The 22,506-nt window shown below is 50.6% G+C and overlaps 1 protein-coding gene across 3 annotated transcripts in view; it reads left to right on the forward strand.

Annotated features, from left to right (window-relative positions):
- The window catches only part of C3H4orf50 (chromosome 3 C4orf50 homolog), a 96,141-nt gene that overhangs the window by 2,375 nt on the left and 71,260 nt on the right, over positions 1–22,506 (forward strand). The window contains exons 2-4 of one of the 3 annotated variants that reach the window (XM_054484762.1): positions 3,754–4,155; positions 10,334–10,472; positions 13,787–14,326. In XM_054484762.1, coding sequence (XP_054340737.1) covers positions 3,869–4,155; positions 10,334–10,472; positions 13,787–14,326 — 966 coding nt within the window. In that variant the 5' untranslated portion in view covers positions 3,754–3,868. Of the gene's footprint in view, positions 1–3,732; positions 4,156–10,333; positions 10,473–13,786; positions 14,327–22,506 lie in introns of those variants that run through there. The other 2 variants (XM_054484763.1, XR_008502051.1) reach the window with 2 other exon arrangements.

The raw sequence follows: 22,506 nt of genomic DNA on the forward strand, positions 1-22,506 counted from the left end.
CCTGAATGTTCCTGGCACAGAGACGTCCGTGGTACAAACATAGGTTTCCGCCTCTCTCTCTTACACCTCAATCCTCTGTAGGCCAAAGGCAACTAGGGATGAGCTGGGGCACAGAAGTCGAGGGATCAGACAGCGTTCTGGGGGTTGAGGAGCCGAGGCCAGGGCTGGGGCCGGGAGACCAGCTGTGCAGGGACAAGCCATGCTGATTTATCCAGGATGGCGGGGGTTTCCGGGAACAGAGGACTTCCTGTTTTAAAATGGAGGAGGTTCTAGGCAAACTGGGAGGTCGTTCCCCCATGGGTGCAAGGCTTTTCTTGCCAAACCCCACTTCCCTTCCAGATCTCCAGCTGGCCGCAGGTGTTTTGGCTGAAGTGCACAGTGCCCGTGCCGAGCACCTTAGGTGAAATGAGCTTTGTGCTTCACACGGATGCCCTGGGAGTCAGCTCACGCTCAAGGGTGTGAGATCCTACGCAGCCTGGCTCCAGCTCGGTGCTGGGCCCAGAGGGGAGGGAAGGAATACAAACATGTGGGCAGGTGGACTCCTCCCCCAGTCAGGAGCAAGGCTCACCCTGGCTGGTTGCACGCCCCGCTTCAGCTCCGGCTTCCCTATCCTTCCCAAGCAAATTCAACATCTGCCCCCATCCGCTGCTCCTCTATCTGCCGGGAGCATCCAGGACTGTGGCCCCTGCTTCTCCCTCGCCTGCCATAACCCCTCTGTAACCAGTAGCGACCCTGCCTGACACTCCCAGGACAAACAATGGCCAGTTTGATATTTGGTTATGTTCTCACATTTAAACAGGGTTTGCCAGGGGTCTGCCAAATTGGGTGGGAAATAGCAAATGTGCCGTTGTGGGGTTCTTTTCCCACCCCGCCCGGTTGTCTGGACTCTTGGGGCCTTCTGTAGGGCCCTTCTCTATGCCCCAGATTCCGGCTCTGAAGTAGGGTGGAGCCCAGGTCTTCACACGGCCAGACCTCCCTCCGTTCCTCCCAGCCTCCCCCCAGCTCTCAGGGGCTGTTGTTCCAGCAGAAACGGGGACTTTTGATTTCTTCCATGGCCTGTGTCCTCCCTGTTACCACCCTCAGTTTCAGGGAACCTCCCTAAGGATCCCAAGGGGCAGAACCCCATCCTTACATCTGCACATCAATCTGTCCCCTTCTCCTGCCGAGGCCCTGCCGCTTCTGAGGAGCCTGCAGGCTCAGATCTCCACCCCAGGCTACCACAGATGTTGGTAAACCATGGGCAGGCCACGATTTTCTCTGTTTGACCTTCTTCTTCCCCCAAGAGCCTCTGTCACTTACCTAAAAAGCCTGAGAACACTTTCCCAGGAGAGGCCTTGCCTGCTTCCCTGTCTTTAGGCGAGAAGGAAGGAGGTACCCTCCCTCAGGGCTGCTCCCAAGGAAGGGCTGGAACAGCTCCTCCTCCTTGGTGGGCCTGGGGTAATTTTTTAGTCTCTTGCTGTTGCCTTCAGCTGTCACTCAGTCCTCCTGGTCTGCACTGGCTCCTCCTGGCTGATGTTCCTGGAGGCTTATGGTGCGGTGCAGGTACAGGACCAGCCACCACCCCCCACCACCACCCCAGAGCTCAGTTAGTCATTGCCACAGCAGGGAGCGGGGACTGCTGTCAGTTTCATTTTGCAAGGGGCCGAGTCACTTGCCTAGGATCATGTGGCAAGTAGGCGTGAAAGCTGGACACGGCTGGACAGTGTTGCGTCTGCCCCCACCCAGCAGACAGCATGCTGTATTTAGTGTGTGCCAGGTGCTCTGCTAAGGGCTTTGCAGGAATTGACTCATTTATTCCTGAACAGCTCTTCACTTAGGCACGATTTTTACCCTCCTTTTTTTGAGAAGTTAAGTAATTTGTCCAAAATCACATCTGAGAAGCAATGGAGACAGGCCTGGAACCCAGGCAGCCTGGTCCCAGCGCCTGGGATCTGAGTGGCTCCACTGCACCCCCGTCCCCCGCCTCCAACTGCCCCAGGTCCACGGAAACCCCTTGTGGCCAACAAGATATTGGCCACTGTTGGGAAAATATGATTAAAGAGAAAAGCTTCTCCCAGCGCAGAAAACCTCATCACAAAGAAAAGAAAAAAAAGGTTTATTACTGAATAAGCATTAAACCAAGATATGAGATGCATTACAGGCAACCCACTGAGAGATTGCAAAGACAGAAAGAAGTTTCGCCCTTTTATATAGCCAGGCAGGCACAATCCATGCACACATCCTCTCTCATCCCTATGGAAAAGGACTTGATAGCGTTATTGTTTCACATGGTTCATCCTAAACTCACCTGGCAACGAGGGCAACCCTCTGTGTTCATTAATTTGTTTTATACAAAGGAAAAAAAAACTTCTGCACCTGAGTTCCACCCTTCTGTCACTTCCTGTGACTGGTTTTGCATCTTGGAGCCAGGCGCCTGCCCAATTTGTCTCCTTCCTCCCACTGAACACTAGGGGCGCTGTTTTCCTTAGAATTTACATCTCAAAGAGGCGGTGCCCAGGTCCTTCAGGGAAACATTCCTGAGTCATAAAGCTGGCAAAAGGCTTATTTCGCTTTAAAAAGGATTTACACATATTTCAAAGAGACAAAGAAAGAACTTACAAATTTTCTAAAGTAGATGCTCTAAGAAAAGAGATGGGGGACGTCTCTTATTTTTAGCAGGGAGACAGAAACCTCTTATTTTCTATTTGTCTTGGTCCTGACGCCTCTTTGCACCAGGCCTGGCCTGTGGCGCTGCCTCCTCCTACAGGTCCAGTTGCCTCCATCTCGCTCCTGCAAACCCCAGAGTGCTCGATCCTCAAAACGACATTTGACCAGGCACCTCCCTTCTCCCAGGGGCCCACAGAAACGCCAGAGTCCTTGAGTGCCTGAGAGAAGATGCCACCCAGTCTCCTCTGTCCACACTCCTCACTTCCTCCTTCTGTGTGTCCACCGGGCCAGCTCAGTCTGGTCCTCCTGTTCCCTTCACTTGTCCTGCCTCTCTGTGCGGGGCTGTGGCCTGAGGATGCTCCCCACCTGGGGGAGTCTCCTCACCACCTCTCTCTGCTGTAATTCCCCATTCCTCCTACAATCTCTTCAGCCTCAGACTTCCTCCCCCTCCTCAGGGTGCCCAAAGGATGTGTTTGCTCCTTTTTTGGGATCTTGTTGCTCACCTATTACTGTATCTCCTGTGTCAGAACACACACACTTCAGTTTGGTAGTCAGATCCATATTTGAATCCTGATTCTGCTACTTCCTATCCCACCCGTGGGACCCGGATAAGCTCCTTCACCTTCCAGAGCCTCCATCTGACCTCTGTATAATGGTCATGTTAATGCCCACCTCATAAGGTCACAGGGAGAATTGGACTAGGTAAGGCATGAGAGGCCCCTGCCCTGGGCACAGACGGCACCCAGGGCAGCATAAATTTCCCGTCCTCTTCCCCTAGCAAACTCTAGGTCCTTGAAAAATACGTGCTATGCTCAAAGAGGGAGTGTGGAACCTTATTCATTATGTGGTAAAAAGATAAGCTTCATTGACTACTGGGAGTCTCTAACATCTGATGGCCTTACCTGGAGGTCTTATTTTTCCTCTCTGTGTTCATCACTAGGCATTTCATCTCAAGTGATTTTTCTGCAATTTTTTCTTGCTTTGCGTGAGTTCTGGCATGCTGACTTGTAAAACGAGAGGCTTTCATTCATATTGTATGACGCTTGTGCAGATGAAACCCAAGTCACCCACTCATGAATAATCCACCTGTTCTTGCCCTTCTCAAAGGATATTTTCCTGAACAATCTGAAGTCACAAACACCACCTTGAAATCTCCAGGAAGTCAATGTTGCAAACTCACTTAATTTTATTATTAAGTCTTGCCCCATGAAATATTTCTGAGATGGAGCCAACAGCCAAGGGACGGACTGAGAAGAGTTTCAGCTATGTCATCAGAGCCCCCAGCAGTGAGGGGTTCGACATAATGAACGTTGATCTGAAGATTGACACATCCTGGATATTCCAGGACATGGAAGATAGTGCTGAGGAACGGGAATGTCTTCAGGAAGAAGCAGCTGGTCACCCAGACATGGATATGGGTGCGCTCAGGAGGCAGCTGGAGTCCTCCGAGCAGAAGCTGTCAGCAGCGGAGGACAAGTACGTGACATCGGAGTCCGGGCTGAGAAGCAGGTAGCGATGCCATTTTGATCTCTCTGTGTGTATTTCACAAACCCCGGGGCCATCAGAGTGTGTCACCGTGGTGTGTTGAATCACACCACACAGCTGGGGAAACTGGCTCACCAAAGGCACGTAACCTGCCCACGCAGTCACTTGCCTTCTGCTCCTCCCGCCCTCCTTCTTCTGCTCTGTACCTGCAGATGACGCTGCCTGGGCTCCTCTGCTCAAAGGCTTCCATTTAGGTGCAGCCAATGGGAGGCCCTGAAACGGAGGGAGGCAGGGAGAAGCCAGGTCTTCTCCCTCTCTTCTTCTCTGGGTGACTGTTCCATGAAAGGGCCCTATGTACAAAGTGACCTGGAAGTGCAGAAGGAACTGAGAAACCAAAGAAAGAGGCAGACAAATCCAGTTTGTCAGTTTGGGATGATTTTTTTAGGGGAACTTGCAGACAGAAGCTTGGTTTTAGGCAGCCGCCAGACAAGTAGATGTCCACACAGCAAACCTTCCACCCCCAACCCAGGGCTTATATCCTGGGGAAAAAGCATGTGTGCTCTGCTTGCTTAGGTGGCTTGCATGGGTGGCTACAGGCATCACAGCCTATGGTTTCTGCAATGACAAGGGTTGTTTTGGAGGAAACCCACAACGAATAGATGTTTCTACATAAACAGAACTACATCAGCTCCACATCTTGGAGGCATTTGTGGACTCAGGATTAGTCAAGAGTCACGTGCTGGATTAGCATTTAAAATAAAGTCACTCTTGTTCCCACAGTGACATCTCCCACTGTGGCTGTAACTCAGACGTGCTCTCAGCTTCCTCTGTGGTCCCAGCTCCCGCTGGGTGGCCTGGCTGCTCCGCCCTGCCCCGGTAACATCATCTCTTCCCTGTGTGGCTGTCCAGCCCCAGGGGCAGAAGTGACTTCCGGCAGTTGCTAATCCAGGCTGCTTGTCATCTCTGTCTGGCCTTTGGACTCTGCTGTCGTCTTTGAAATGGGTTCTCTGCATTCGTTTCTCTCTGTAGAACATCCTGGTGTAGGCTCTGTTTGCCTGATGGAGCTGACCTGGTCCCAACGTGGGGCATTTGAATCCAGGTCTTTCTCTAAAGCCCATCTTCTTTCCTGACGATGTCTTGACACCCAGACTGGCAGAAGGAGGTTGGGCCTTGCATATCGATCAGAGAAACCCAGCATGGAAGCACAATGCAGTGACGGCGGGGATCGATTCTGACAGGTTACTCATATCCCAGCAGCCACGTGCCTTGGATTTTTGCGGGACTTCCCCATTTTCTTGTACTTGCCTTTGTTTTAGTAAAGGCAGACCATTGAACGTGTATGCACATGTGATTTACTTTTCTTCCTTTTGGTAAAGTTTTATGCATGAAGAAATTCACAAATCAGAAAAATTCTTCTGTTACTCTATGTGATTGCCCATTCTTTCCTTCATTCTGCAACGCACTTACCCTCCGAGAGTCATGTACAAAGCTATGTTAGTTTGCCTGGGTTGCCATGACAAAGCACAGTAAGTCCTCACTGAACATTGTCCATAGGCTCTTGGAAACTGTGACTAAGTGAAGCAACCTACAACAAAACCAATTTGTTTTTGTTTTTTATTTTGCTTTGTTTTGAGATGGAGTCTTACTCTGTCACCCAGGCTGGAGTGCAGTGACATAATCTCGGCTCACTGCAAACCCCACCTCCTGGGTTTAAGTGATTCTCCTGCCTCAGCCTCCTGAGTAGCTGGGACTATAGGCGCCCATCACCACACCCAGCTAATTTTTGTATTTTTAGTACAGACAGGGTTTCACCATGTTGGCCACGCAGGTGTCGAACTCCTGACCTCAAGCGATATGCCTGCCTTGGCCTCCCAAAGTGTTGGGATTATAGACGTGAGCCACCACGCCTGGCCACAAAACTAATTTGACCATAGGCTAATTGATACAAATAAGAGTTAAGTTCCTACAGCATATTTCCGGTCAGAAAAACATCACGAAACTTTGAGATAAAGACCCCAAACACTTCTAATGTTAAACACCGAAATAAATGTGAAAGGCTCAAACAAATTTAAATTTAAGAAAGACAAAAAAACACAAGTAAGGTGATTATTTACCCAGTTGTTCCAGTTCAGGGTCACAGGTGGCTGGGGCCTCTCCCGGCAGCTCAGGGTGCAAAGTCTGAACAGGACACTCACACCCACACGCACACTCACGCAGGCTGGGACTATGTCGACATGTCAAGGATGGTGACATGGGGACATGGACCCGGATTCACTGGCTGGTCTCTAAGACCAATCACAAGTGTCCTTGAGAGAGGGAGACAGAGAGGGTTGAGTCTAGGGATGGCAGTGTGGCCACCAATGTGGGATTGCATGCAGCTGGCTCCAAAGATGGAGGCAGGGCCAGGAGCCCAGGAATGCAGCTCTAGACCTGGAGAAGACCAGGAAATGGATTTCCCCTCCAGCATCGGAGAGGGCTTGGCTCCACTGACAGCTCGACTAGCTCAGGAAGACTGATTCCGACTTCTGGCCGCCAAGCTTGTGGTGACGTGTTACAGCTGCGGGAGGAGACCAGGGTACCCCGAGAAAGCCCACGCAGACACGGGGAGAAGGGGCAAACTCCACATACACAGTGGCCCTGGCTGGGAATCTTTTTTTTTCTCATTAACATGATAATGAAATGGCATTACTTGCAGACCTGGGTGACTTAACAAAAACTTATTTTCTCACACTTCTGGAGCCCAAAAGCCCAAGCTCGGGGGGTCGGCAGGGTTGGTTTCTCCTGAGGCCTCACTCCTTGGCTTGTGGACTCCACCTTCTCCCTGTGTCATCACGTGGTCATCCCTCTGTGTGTGTCCGTGTCCTCATCTCCTCCTCTTACAAGGACCCCGGTCGGATTGGATCCGGGCCCACGCTCATGACTTTCTTTCAACTTAATTCCCTCTTTGAAAGGGCTTATCTCCAAATGTAATCACATTCTAAGGAACTTGGGGGTTAGGCCTTCAACACAGGAACTTTGCAGGGATGTGTTGAGCCCGTAACAGAAGTCCTGGGTGCTGAGAGCTGGGGAAGGCAGGGCCCTGGCCTGAGAGACTAGCAGCGTAGGCCCATACAGGGTTGTACATTCAAATCTTCTAGAAAGGTTGGTGGTGGAAACCAGAAGATCAACGGACCCCAGGAAAACAGGCAGGGAACCCCAGCCAAAGGAGACCCCTCCATGGGGGAGGGAAAGACAGAGATTCCCAGGGGGACACCATGAGCCATAGGGAGGAGGGGCCTCTGTGACCCGGCCTGTGGGGGAATGTGGGCTTGAGTCCTCTGTTCTTTTTAAAGATGGGTACACCATCTTGCAGAAGACGGATCAGGGGAGGAGAAAAGGGAGCTGGCACAGGGCTAGGCCCTCCCATACTTGCCCCATCTTGGCTCTCTTAGACCCTGTGATGCATAGGGTGACATCATCTCCTTTGACAGTTGAGTAAACTGAGGCTGAGGGATGAAATACTAAGTGATCCAGGGCTGCTAAAAGCTGAGGCCAGGGTCTGAAAGCACAATTCTGAGCACAGATTTCAGGTGAATGTCACAATGTGTTTGGGTCTAGCTGGGGCAGGGGAAAGGCTGGATAGTATGTCTTGGGTTCACTTTAATTAAAGAATTGAAGCACAAAAGTATTTCTTCTCAAAATAATATAACAGCTTTGTTAGAAATGTGAGGAAGAAAATCCCACTCCCGTCTTCATAACACTATCATTTTGCATATTTATTCCCCATCTAAATGCAGTAAAATTAATAACAGCTAAGCACTTACTGAGTACTTGTTCAGTACCAAGCCACTGTTCACAGGCTTGACAAGTATTAACATAATTCATCCTTAAAACAATACTACTACAGCACAATGGCTCGCGCCTGTAATCCCAGCACTTTGGGAGGCCAAGGCGGGCCGATCACCTGAGGTCGGGAGTTCAAGACCAGCCTGACCAACATGGAGAAACCCTGTCTCTACTAAAAATACAAAATCAGCCAGGCGTGGTGGCACATGCCTGTAATCCCAGCTACTCAGGAGGCTGAACAGGAGCATCGCTTGAACCCTGGAAGCAGAGGTTGCGGTGAGCCGAGATCGCGCCATTGCACTCTAGCCTGGGCAACAAGCACGAAACTCCATCTCAAAAAAAAAAAAAATACTAAAAACACAGTAAAAGTATCATCCACAGTTGTTATTGGTTTAATCAGGGAACAGTGTTCCTTCACTGTCATATTTGTGAGTGTATTAGCTTCCCGTGGTTGCTGTAACACATCACCACAAGCTTGGCAGCCAGAAGTCAGAATCAGTCTTCCTGAGTTAGTCCAGCTGTCGGTGGAGCCAAGCCCTCTCCGAGGCTGGAGGAGAAATCCATTCTCCTGGTCTAGAGCTGCATTCCTGGGCTCCTGGCCCTGCCTCCATCTTTGGACCCAGCTGCATGCAATCCCGCGTTGGTGGCCACACGGCCGTCCCTAAGTTCAACCCTCTCTGTCTCCCTCTCTCAAGGACACTTGTGATTGGTCTTAGAGACGAGCCAGTGAATCTGGGTCCATATCCCCATCTCACCATTCTTGACTTAATCCTATCTGCAGTCTCTCTTGCATTTTAAGGTAACATTCATAGGTTCTAGGGATTAGGGCCTGGATAAACTTGGGGCCAAAATTCACCCCGCCAAAGTGAAATTCGTCATTTTCTGCTCCATTTAAGATTAGGAATCGTATCAGAATTAAATACTGTTCTCATATTTATTGTTACAGATTTGTCTCAAAACTAGAAAGAAAGGCTTTTGCTTTTCCTAGCAAATCTCCCCATATTGTAGAACTCATCGGAAAGTGCTCAGCCTGACTGACTAACTGGAGCTGCTCCTGTGGTCCAGTTTGGAAAGATCTTGATTATGATCCTCACGAAAGAGAGCACACTCTCGTCTGCTACCCTTGAGACCTTTCCTCAGGGCATGAAAACTGGGATAGGAGAGGGACTCTTGGCCTTATCGTTAATAATAATGCATCATGTAATTTAATCTTCATGAAAACCTGCTGAACAAGGTTAATGACCTCTATTTTATAGATAAAGTTACTGAGGGTCATAGTGCTGAACTAGCCCTGTTAAGACCCCATGGCTGGTGAATGGCAGAGCCAGCAGGCAAAGCTAGTTCTTCACCCAGGGCAGCAGTATCTATCCTGGATGTGCAGGTGCCCAGCGTGGACTTGGGGAAGGAGTGAGGATATGTAGAGCTTAGGCATGGAGGCTGTGAATGCACCTTCACATGTATCATGGTTTCTATTATACAGGCAAGATTGACACATTAAGGGGACTTGGAAACTAGGCACAATGGGAGACAGGCCAGTCTTTGCAGTGCCTCTTCTCCCCGTGGGTCTGGGAGCCTGGGCTTTCTTTTCGGACTTTCTCCCCCGACCCTGCGTGTGTCTCCCTCCCACAGAGCTGCAATCAGGGTTCACATCCAGTCTGGGTTCTACGTCTATGTCTGCTTGTGACATAGCCCCAGTGTATTTGCAAGACCATGCAAAGTCTTCCTGTGACTTAGCCATTCCTAATAGACAGTTAAGCCACTTCCAGCTTCTCATCTGGAAGACTAAGTAATACAGAGATTCATTTTTTTCAGTTGCAGAAACTTTTTTCTGAATTTTAATCATTTCCTTAGGTTTATAAGAATGTAGCTAAAATGGGAGACAGCAGAGCAGAGGCTGCCAATGCTGAGTCCGGAAGTAAGACCGACTAGATTCTATAATGCTGTGTGACTTTGGGCAAAAGTCTGCCCCCTCTGATCCTATTTCCTCATGTGTGAAGTAAGGGTAGCAGAACCCACCTGTAGGCTGTTAATGTGAGGATTCATTGAAACCACCAAGTTAAAGCTCTTAGCCTAAATGGCTCAAGCTCAGGCGCTCTGAGTTAGCATTACCTGAATCTGCAATTACTGGCTTCGGTGTGAGGACGTTGAAGATTTCTGATGCATGGTACCTAATTGTTCAAATAACATCTTTGAAGTATTGTAGATAATCTTTAGAACTATATACATGAATATTATGCAAAATGTAATTTTGTCAGAACATCACATTGGCCCAATGACAAAAACAATAATAATAATAGTTTGGCCCTGGTGTCTGCAAAAGCCCTAGGCCATGTTGACTGCACCCTGAGCAAGTGCCTCCCTGCTTTTCATGCTGCAGAATTCAGGAGCTGGAGCTGTCAGAGAGGAAACTCCTCCGGAAGGTGGACCAGCTGAGCACCCACGTGGCCCAGGAGAGAAGCGCCTGGCTCCAGGCCCAGGAGAAGCTGGCGGCGCTGCAGGGGGAGCTGGCCAGCCAGGTATCGTTTCCTTCTCCTTTCCAGTCCCTGTTTCCTGGCCTGCAGAGCTGTGGGAACTCAGCAGCAGCTGCAGCTGGGCAAAGACAGTATAGGGCGGGCCTGGGAGAGCCCAGTCAGGAGGGTTAGAGAGATCCTAAGTTCATGGTGCATGGAGTGACTGCGGGGCCTGGGGCGTGCAGGGATGTGGGGGTGGGGGCTGCACACTTGCTGGAAGCTCTTGTGCCTGAGGACCTCAGCGCCAGGCCACAGCCTGAGGACAGGAGTTGGCTGGTGCAGGGCTCCTGGGGTCTGGAGCTCTTATGCAGATGGGGGAGATGATAAGAAACAAGTAACTCTAAACCTGGATGTGGGGTGCCATGGGGGAGTGTGGGATTCCCCCATGCTGTGTGTTCAGGGGGCTGGGGGAGTTGAGGAGAGCTACAGAGAGCTGAGGCCATGTGAGTTGGGCGTTGTTGGGAGGGGCGTGTGAGGCGTGGCTGACAGCATGGTCCATAGCACAGAGGTGTGGGAGAACACAGAGGATATCACCGTGCTGGGGACGGAGTGGGTGAGTCAGAAAGTTCCAGAGGGGCCAGGGTGGCCAACTCCGCTGCATGGCCCAATTCTGAATACAATGGGGAACAAGCTTTAGGGGATTTAAGTAGGGAAGCCTCGGAGTCAGATGTTCATTTGGGGAATGCCATTCTCCCTGCATGGGAGAGAGAGATGATGGAGGCAGGGGGAGAAGTTCGAGAGCTCCCTGGAGAAGCAGTGGGCAGTTAAGGGTGGGGGGCTGTGGAGGCAGAGCCTGGAGCCAAACCCTGGCTCTGCCACTCACTAGCTGTGTGACCTTGGGCAAGTGACTTAACCTCTCTGGGCCTCAGTTTCCTCATCTGTGAAGTGGGAATGATATAGTACCAACCCCCTCAGATTGTTGTGTGGGCTGAGTTGATACATGTAAAAGACTCCCAACAGTAGGTATTTAAATGACACTATCTGCTTTTATAATTATTAGCCGTTGCTAAAATTTTCCAGGGGAAGGACGATGGGGCTGGAGGGCAGGCCACTTTTAGGAAAGGCTGCAGAGGCAAAAACCACAAAACTCCAAGGTAGCCGCGTGCGGCACCCAACGACCCCTGGAGGCATCCTGTTCTAGTCTGCTGCTATTTAGAATGCAGCCAGGGATTTTCCAATTGCAGGTTGCAACCCATCTGTGGGATGTGAGATCGATTCTGGGGCTCACAACTAGCACTTAAAAATCAAATCAATATAGACTAAGAAATATACAAGCACATCGCATGTGCTAGAGGGAGTGCTGTTTTGAGAAACTTGTTTCAGCTGTACACAGGTGTGTATAACGGGCATGATGTTCATAGGTGTTTCATACATGTTTCTTATAGTGGGAAACTGAGAAAAGCTGGAAAACACTTGACATTGCTATTAGCTGAAATAGAAGTAGACGTGGAAATATAAGGATTCCAATTAAATTGAAAATAGTCCTTGAGATGCCAGGGAGATATCCTAGTGGAATTTTTTTCCCCTTTATACTGAACTTCAGGCGCAGAAAATCGACTTACTTCTCCTTGGCTCATAGTACCTCATCATTACCATCCTGAGGGGAGTTTTATCACAGGTAGAGTGCTGTTGAGTGGGACTCCTCCACCACTGATGTGATGTCTCTGTGGAAAATGTTCATAAATACTTTTTGAGCCGTGCCCTATGTGAATATAGGATTTCCGAGGTGAATTGGACCTAGCCTTGTAATGGTGTTCACAGTGTGATGAGGGGCAAAAGATGAGGGTGACAGCAAGTGACATGCTGTTAGGGAGTGAAAGGTACTGCAGGGACCAGCAGTTTCTGCAGGGGAACACTAAGCCCTTTTCTACATGTGTTGTCTTATTAAATCTGTCTCATGTGCTATGTATGCTCCTGGGAAGGACTCGTCACAAAACTCCATTTCCAGACGGGCAGCAGATGTTCAAAGTGATAGGGAAATTGCTTAGGGTCTCTCAGTTGCCCCTTGGCCCAGCTGCCACCCAGCCCCCAACCCTCTAACCCTAAATCTTTCGCTACAAACATCTGTATTTTGAAGCGAGTTTTGCAGGAGTGCATGAGGGAGTTTTCCATGCCCTTTGCACCTGTATGTACCAAATAGCAGTTTTGCTTTGTTGCTGTCAATGTTTCCAGTAAGCATTTGCACATGAAGATGCCTTGTTTCTGTAGTGACCTGCGGTCATTGTGAAAGCCGTCAAAGGCAGACCATCTAGGCTCTGAAATCCCTCCACCGGGAGGATTTCATCCTCCATGCAAAGATCATTACAGAATACCCGCCTTCAGGAAGACCAGGAGAATTCTCCTCCCAGGGAATCTGACCCCGACTTTTATCTGCCCCACGTTCCCCAAAACTATCAAACAAAGCTTGTCTGAGCTGTTCCCAGGTTTCCCCTTTCACGTTTGCTCTTAGCTTGTTTGTTTTTGTTTTCTGGAAGCTCCCTGGCAGAAGAGCAGCGGCAAGTGACGGCAGTTGAAAGATTAACGTAGAGGTAGTTCTGTCCCTTTGCTTGAATTAATTCTGAAAAGTAGGCGACGGCTCTAATTTTCACAGTGGGTGGGGCACCCCCGTCCAGCTCACCGCCCGTGGCTGGGAGGAGGCAGATGTGTTCCCTGGCCAGGCAGGTGGGCAGATGAAAGAAGAAAAGGCCTGAGTCAGATACAAGGCGCTTGGCATCCTGGCCGCAATGAATTTTAGCTGCGTGATATGCAAATCACTTCTGAGCTTCTCTCAGGCTAGTAAGGTACCTCCCTCTAGGTGGAGTATCCACCGTAATGACAGCTGCTGTGGCACTGGTGTCGCGACTCACCTGCTGGGGCCAGCTGACCCTGGGTGGGCCAAGCACTGACCCTGTAGGTGGGAAGTGGGGATCTCTGGGCAGTTCTGGGGTGGAAGTGGGGACACCTGGGAGGCTCCGGAGCAGCTGTGTGCAGTCAGGTGCGGACGTATTCAGTATCCGGACATCTCCAGCGGCCCTCAGGGTGTGTACTCGCTGATGGCCATCCTGCCACCTGCACAGCTCCCTTCCAGGACTCAGGGAGCTCTTGAAGGTGCAGGGCCCAGACTAGGGTGGATGAAGTGAGGGAGACACTTGCCTCCGTGCAATATTTAAGAGGGTGCCAAAACAGTCAAAGAGATAATACTTTGATGCACTATTATAATGCACAAAATGCAAAAACGCACCATGCACAAAATATGGAAATGTTAAGTCAAGACAGGATCAATGTGAGCCATGGTGTGTCCTTTGGGCTTGCTGACTCCCTCATCCACCGCCAACTTGTAGATCCGGGAGAAGGAGAGCGTGGCCAGGCAGCAGCAGTGGCGGCTGCGGCGGTTGCAGGAGCGGTTGCGGCGCAAGGACGAGGCACTGGGGCAGCAGGCGGCGGCCCTGCAGCGCGGCCGGCGGACCCAGCGGCGCCAGCTGGGCCTGGTGCGCGAGCAGGAGCGCGTCCTGCGGGAGCAGGTGCAGCGGCTGGAGCGCGACGTGCAGCGCCTCTGCCGCGCTGCGGGCCTCCTGCTGGCCCAGTGGGACACCGCGGCCCCGGGCTCCCAGGGCGCCACCGAGGCGGTCGCGGAACTGCGTGCCCTGCAGGCGAGGGCAGAGCGCAGCGAGCGTGAGCGGGAGGAGGCGGCGCGCAGGCTGCAGGAGCACCGGGCCACCGAGCGCGAGCTCCGCGGGCAGCTGGAGGAGCTGCGCTGCTGCATCTATGGGCTGAAGCTGTCAGAGATCGGCCTGCAGGGCCAGGTGGAGGACCTCACCCAGCAGAACCAGTGCCTGCGAGAGGAGCTGGGAGCCCAGGCCCCTATTGGTCACTGCAGCCTGGTAAGTGGCGGGAACCCAGGGCAGGAGTGATCTTTTGCCTTTCTCCTTCTCCTCCAGCCACTTGGTCAAGTCATTGACCCATCCATTCCCCGGGCTCCTCTTCCTACACCTGTCCAACCCTGCCAGCCCTGTCCATCGTCCTTCACTGCATCTACTCACCTCCCCACCCACCCTCCCATCTAACCTCACACACTCATTCAGTGCACGCCCACCTCACTACCCATCCACCAACCATGTCCACCACCTGTCCATCCTCAGATGCACACACTTGCCCATTATCCATCCATCCACCTATCCAACCACTCACCCACCTACCTACCACCATTTTGCCATTCATCCTAACACCTGCTTGTCCACGCAGCCACTTATGAGACCACTTACTAAACCACTTGTTTTCCCATTGTTGAAATCTGTCTGGGCTTTTATAAAAAATACCATAGATGGTGGCTTATAAACAACAGAAACTTATTTTTCACACTTTTGGAGGCTGGAGGTCCAAGATCAAGGCACGAGTAGATTTGATGTTGGGGGAGGGCCTGCTTCCTGGTTCACAGATGGTGCCTTCTCACTGGGTCCTCACAGGGCAGGAGGGAGAGGGAGCCTTCTGGGGTACTAATTAGTAAGGGTACTAATACCATTCATGAAGCCTCCACCCTCAGGACCTAATTACCTCCCAAAGACTCCACCACCTGACACCCTCACATTGAGGATTAGGATTTCAACATAAATTTGGTGGTGGCGGGGAACACAGCCACTCAGACCCCAGCACTTGCCCACCCACTTGTCTAGCCACGTTCCATCATCTTCTCATTCACCATACCATCTGTTCATCTATCTACCCCTCTGGCCACTGGCCAGGCAGCCAACCAGCCACCTTGTATCCCTTATTGTCCACTCACTCTTGTCCATCCATCTGTCCAACATCCAATGAGTTCCTGCTGACAGCCAGGCCCTGCGCTACACAAGATCTTCAACATGCTGTGCCATGGGACTCGTATGTGCTTGTGAAGTCCAGTCCCTCTCCTCTGGAAGCAGTCACCTCTTCTCCCACTTCACCTGTAGCACCAAAGGTGACAACAGTACACTGGTGGCAATTCTGTGCGTGCATCTTCAGTTCTCCCTCTTTAGACTGTGAGCTCCTTGAGGGCAGGGTCCAGATGTGATGGTCTTTGTAGCCTCAGTCCCCATAGCAGCACACAGGAGGGCCCCAGGACTGTGGAGCAGAGAGCACACAGGGTAGGGTCCCTTTCTGGTTTGCATATTTACTCGCCGTGTGACCTCGGGCAAGCTTCTTAAACTCTGGAGGGCAGGCTGGACATGTATTGATTCATTTGATTGAGGGGAGGGTAAAAGCTTACATTTTATGTATTCCTACCGTGTGCTCGGCTCCATACTGGGTGTTTGCAAAGACATTATTTCATGTAATGCTTATGAAGGCAGGTGATATTAGCATCTTCCTTTTGCATTTGAAGAAGCTGAGGCTCAGAGGACAGCATCTTTTAATGGTTGTCACACAGCTATTAAGGGACCGAACTGGAATGTGATCAAAATTTGATGAAAGTCCAAAGTTTATTGTTTCTACTGTAGCAGCCTACCTTCTGCAATGGAAGCACTAACTCAGCTCCCACGAAAGATCTACAGCCTGCTTCTCCCCTGTGGCTCAATTTGCATTTAAGGAAAAATGAGTGAGCAACCTTAGCCCAAAGAGGAGCGCTCATTTTTTGGAAATAAAATTTATCTTTAAACCTGGACAATCCATTTAAAATTACCTGGAACCTTAAATGATCTGAATTTTCTCAGGATTGTAGTAATGTATGAATGGCTTCATCGGTGCTCTTAGTTGACCTTTTTACTGCTTTATCCTCCTGTTCTAGCTGTTGTACATTTCCTGTTTGTTCTTCTTCCTTATGTTCATCAGATAAAAGGAAAACAAAGTGTATAACATTGGCAACTTGTTGTAATTTTGGAAAACAAGTGTGCATAGATGGAAATTGTCATTTAAAATTCTCTCTGTAATTTTCCTAAACATAAGACTTTAGACTGTTGGCTTAAGTCCTTCTTCCCCCAATCTCTCCATTCATCCTATCTTCCTCTTGTAAAAGTCCCAGTGGCCCAGGGGAACTGCACCTCCCATGGGGCTCGGCTTTCAAGGCTGCACTGCAGGCTGCTGTACAGTCACACTTTTCTCAGAAATAGCTACCTGCTATTTCTTGAAGATGGTTATCTGGGAGATAGCACGAGTACCTATGTATTTAGGAACTACCTGCTCATGTCTTGGCCATTCTGTTTTCTCATGTAATCCTTAGGACAGCCTTGTGAGACAGGTGCTGTTTACCCACTGAACAGACAGAGAAGCTGAGACCCAGGGAGTTTAAGTGGCATCATCACAGGCACCAGCTGTTAAGTATCCCGGCCAGCAAGAGGACATGGCCAGAGCAGAGCCGTGACTTCTGCCTGCTGCCTGGACCTCGAGAGCCTAGGGTCAGTGTTTGTTACTGAGGAGCCTGGGGCAGCAGCAGTGGCTGGATTTAGTAGATTCTATGCCATCAGCTCACTGGATCCTTGTCATTGTGTGTCTGTGAACTTCTCAAGCTTTCATGCTTCCTCTTATAGAAGTCCCAGTGACCCAGGGGAACTGCATCTCATGTGGGGCTCAGTTCTTAAGGCTGTGCTCTAGGCTGGCCTGCACAGTCACACTTCTCTTGAGAGCCCCCTAAATTGCCCATCAAGTGGGGTCCCCAGCCACTTCTGCCTCGATCTCTCATCAGCAGCGTGGCTGAGAAAGCGGGGTTGCAACTCAGGAACCTGTGGAGTGTAGAATGCTGAGCCTTCAACACTGGAGTGGAACAAGATGCTCACACTCAGAGGTGTAGGCAGGAATGAGAGTGGAGATGATGGAGGATTCCAGCACAGCTCTGCCTCCTACCCCCTGAGATGCTTTTGGGCAGGTTTCTGAATTCTCTGTGCCTCCGTTTCCCAAGTGTGAAATGGGATTAATACTGGGATGATGATAATACTAGTGCATCCTGATTGTGAGAATGAAATGTGAAAGCACAGGGAAAGCTCTTAGCTCAGTGCCCGGTATATTTTGATTGATCAATCGAATCTAGCTTCTGTCACTGTCAGCATCATCACACCGTCACCATCACCACCATCACCATCACCATCACGTCATCACTATCACCATCATCACCAACATCACCATCACCATCGCCACCATCACCATCATCACCATCACATCATCACCACCATCACCATCATCAGATCACTATCATCACTATCATCACCATCATCTTCACCATCACCATCACCATCACCATCATCACCATCACATCATCACCATCACCGTCATCACCATCACCATCATCACTATCATCACCAGCACCATCACCATCATTACTATCACCATCACATCATCACCATCACCATCACCATCATCACCATCACATCATCACCATCACCATCATCACTATCATCACCATCACCATCACCATCATCACCATCACCATCATCACTATCATCACCAGCACCATCATCACCATCACATCATCACCATCACCGTCATCACCATCACCATCATCACTATCATCACCAGCACCATCACCATCATTACTATCACCATCACATCATCACCATCATCATCACCATCATCACCATGATCATCATCACCATCACTGTCCTCATTATTATCACCATCACCACTACTGTCACCATCACCATCGTATTATCAGCCCATCATCATCATATCGTCATCACCATCACCACCCCATCATCACCATAATCACTATCACCATCAGAGTCACAATCACCATCACCACCACATCATCATCACCATCACCATCATCACCATTACCATCACATCATCATCACCATCACCACCGCCACCATCATCACTATCACCATCACCATCACTGCCATCACCACCATCACCACCAACATCACCATCACCATCACCACCATCACCATCATCACCAACATCACCATCATCATCACCACCATCACCATCATCACCATTACCACCCTCATCACTATCACCATCACCATCAGCATCACCATCATCACCATCACATCATCACCATCACCGTCATCACCATCACCATCATCACTATCATCACCAGCACCATCACCATCATTACTATCACCATCACATCATCACCATCATCATCACCATCATCACCATGATCATCATCACCATCACTGTCCTCATTATTATCACCATCACCACTACCGTCACCATCACCATCGTATTATCAGCCCATCATCATCATATCGTCATCACCATCACCACCCCATCATCACCATAATCACTATCACCATCAGAGTCACAATCACCATCACCACCACATCATCATCACCATCACCACCGCCACCATCATCACTATCACCATCACCATCACTGCCATCACCACCATCACCACCAACATCACCATCACCATCACCACCATCACCATCATCACCAACATCACCATCATCATCACCACCATCACCATCATCACCATTACCACCCTCATCACTATCACCATCACCATCACCATTGCCACCCTCCTCCTCATCTCTTCCTGAGCTTGTGTTCATCTAGTAGGATGTTGGGTAAATCAACCTCACTACCTATATTGTAATTTTCTCTCTCTTGACATATTTGTTTTTCCTGAGGGCTTATCCTGGACTGGAGTAGGTTAGATGTGAGTGTAATTTGTCACCATTTAGCTGCCTGAATGGCTGGTGGGAGCTCAGGCCAACAGGTCCCCGGGGTGGACAGGGCCTGTGGTCACCAGCTCCTGTATCCCAGCAGCCTGTGGATGGGCTGGGGAGACTGAGAGAACTGCAGTGGTCTTGTGCAAAGGGCCATCTGGGGGCGGCTCTCTGGGCCGAGGAGCTGAGAACTTTACCTGGGTCTGCTGCAGGGCAGAGCAGGTGGGTGAAGCCCCCTGGCTAGCAGAAGACCTGGGATGTGAGAGGAGGTGAGGGGAAGGGGCTGGCTTTCATCTTGGGAGCTGCCCATCTGTTACTTAATCCTCAAGCAACATGGCCAGATAGGTGTCCTCCTGTCTGCTTCATAGAGGAGGCAGAAGGCTCAGAGATGCAGTGTCCTGTCCAGGGTCACACAACCAAGGAGCGAGGCCCCGATGTAATTCCCACTCCCTGCCTTTCCTTTCATATCCACCCAGCCTCCTGGGTTGGGAGTTTCCCAGAGGCAGCTGTGGGTGCTCATGCAGCTGAGAGCCACCCTCCGAGGGCATGGAGATGGCACCAGCAGTGACCCTGAGTCAGGCTGCTGGGGCTCTGAGCCCACCTGGCAGGGGGCAGCTCTGGGGCAGGACAGCATTGTCTTAGTGGGCAGGAGGGGCCCCACCAGCCACAAGCCTGGTGACAGAGTGTGACAGCGGCAGGCAGGGTGTTCCCAGCTGGTTTGGAGCTAGCTGCTGCAGGTAAGGGCCAGGTCACATGGGGTATTCCCGGGGCTGCAGATTGGGCCCTGAGGAAACAGGCAAGGCACAGCGTGTTATTTTCCTGGGGCTGCTGTAACAAAGTACCTCAAACCTGCTGACTTAAAACTGCAGACATTTATTGTCTCCTAGGTCTGGGAGCCGGAAGTAGGAAATCAAGGTGGCAGTGGGGCCATGCTTCCTCCTGAGGCTCTAGGGGACAGTCTGCTCCTTGCCACACCCAGCTTCTGGTGGCTCCTGGCAATCTTCAGCTTGCAGACGCATCACTCTGATTTCTGCCTGCACCTTCTCGTGGCCTCTTTCCTCTGTGTGTCCGTTTCTGTGTCTCTTCTCTTCTTATATGGACACCAGATCTTTATTGGATTAGGACCCAGCCTAATCCAGTATGGCCTCACCTTAATTTGATCACATCTGCAAAAACACTATTTTCAACTAAGGCCACACTCTCAGGTACTTTTTCTTTTGGGAAGGCACAATTCAACCCACTCCACAAAGTTATGTGGCAGATGACGGCTTATGGTCTCTTCTCCTCCTCCAGGTATTCCCTGACCCCAGGAGCCTCTTCTGTCCTCCCAGGACCCTCACATGCACAGCTGTCAGTGCTGGGCTGAGCCTCCCAAGGGCGGGGCTGGGGCTGGGTGCGCTCTGCCTTCCCTGTGTTTGCTGAGTGCCGCAGGCACACTGACATGCTATATATTTATTCATTCATTTACTTCCACCAAAACATGCATCTTGCAAGACAGGCACTGTCCTCTTTATTTTCTGCTGCATTCCCAGCACTAGCGCAGTCCTTGGCATGGAAGAGGTGCTGGGTGAATATTTATTAAGTGCAAGGAGGGAGGAGGGAAGATAGCACTGACTCTCAGTTACTGGAGCCTGTGTGGGTTCAGGCCCCTTTTCAGCCCTGTGAGGTTGCAAACAGATGATCTGGCTTCTCGGCTCATTTAGGACACTAGTTTCTTGGGACATGCCACCTCCCCTGTGGGTTTCTACTGGATGAGAAATAGCGGCAATTGTCTCCCTGGTAGTGTCAGAGGGAAGAACCCAAGAGACCGTGATTGCAGGACCCCGCTGAACAAACGCTGGATAACATTCTCAGCATAAAATATCATGGAGCACGAACTCCTGACCTAAAGTGACCAGCCTGTCCAACATGGTGAAACCCTGTCTCTACTAAAAATACAAAAATTAGCTAGGCGTGGTGGCATGCGCCTGTAATCCCAGCTACTTGGGAAGCTGAGGCAGGAGAATCATTTGAACCCGGGGGGCAGAGGTTGCAGTGAGCCAAGATGGCGCCAGTGCACTCCAGCCCGGGTGACAGAATGAGACTCTGTCTCAAAAAATAAAAGAAAAAGATGTCATTGGGTAATGACTGATTCTGCCTTCTAGCAGTCTAAAACCGTGGCCCTTGAAAAACCAGGTGAGGAGAATTTCGACTAGCAAGAGGCTTGCTTTGGCTGTGTGTGTGTATCCATTTTATTATGGCTTTTGTATTTCTGGTATTGCTTGCTCTAACTTCCGGTGGGCTCTCCTGCCACTTACCGATGGGTTGCCCTTGGAGGGGATTCAACACCACTTCCTAATAACATCCCTTTGGGGATATGGGTTTTACCGGATGAGTTTTGGGGGGACATGAAAATTCAGACCGTAATATGGTGGGACCAGGATTTGCCCTTTGGTGGGCTGATCCCATAGCTGTGTCCCACGCCCTGTTTCTTCAGTAAATACTGGTCAACAGGTCAACAGTCAGGATTTGATGGTACCTACTTGGTACCTGTGCTTGGCTCCAGTCTGAGCTCAGTACGGGGGCTGGGGAGTGAGACAAGACCCTGCCTCACAGGATGACAAAACAGATTGGGTGAAGGGGGTAGGGGCAGAGGAAGGGCAAGGAAATGAGCCCTGTGGAGTCTGTGGGTCACTGGGGGAGGACCCTGGTGTTGGAGTGGGGGCTGGACCCAGGCTGCAGCATGTGACAAGGCTGCCAGGCTCTGTCCATCTCTCAGAAGGAAGCTGATGGCCCACAAACAGCATCTTGAGGTCAAAAAGGGCTGCCTGGAAAGGAAGAATTCCTCCTGAGAGGACCACTGGGAAATGTGAAGCGCTAGCCAGCCACCAGCTCTCAGGTTGAATGCAGCCTGGAATTTAAAAATTAAAGTGTTAGAACCCATCGATAAGGAACTGCAAACCAGATGCGGCCCTTCATGTCTTGGTGGAAATTGCATGAGCCTCAGTGGCCCATGGCTGTGGCTCCCAGGCCTCTGAACATCTGTGAAGCCACAGAGTCCAGAGAGCATTGCATGCTGTGTGACTGCCCAAGGCTGCCAGTGCATCTTCGAAGGACTGGGAGTGACCCAGGAGGACCGAGAGCCACACACAGGTCTTCAGCACCTTGCTCTAGACAACAGTGGTGACTGTTAAAGGATCTCCCTCCATAAGCACCCCACCATGGCTGCCCATGGCCTCAGGATCAAGTTCAACTTCCTATCCATGGCATTCAAAGCCCCTGGTGTTCTGCTCCTTCAAGCTCAATCCCCCGTATGCCACTTCAGTCACACTGAGCTGCAGGTCCCTGAATGTGCCAGGCTCTTCTGTCTTGTAAGCCGTCCCTGTGTCTAGAAGCTTCTAGTGCCCATCCACACTCAGGCTGTTGGAAAGACTTGCTACTTTCTCTTTATTTGTTGGGAATGTTGCTTCCTCTGGAAGACTTCCCTGATCTCACGTCAGCTCAGTGCC

Source organism: Pongo pygmaeus, chromosome 3 (genome assembly GCF_028885625.2).
Source record: "Pongo pygmaeus isolate AG05252 chromosome 3, NHGRI_mPonPyg2-v2.0_pri, whole genome shotgun sequence".
NCBI classification, from domain to species: Eukaryota; Metazoa; Chordata; class Mammalia; order Primates; family Hominidae; genus Pongo; species Pongo pygmaeus.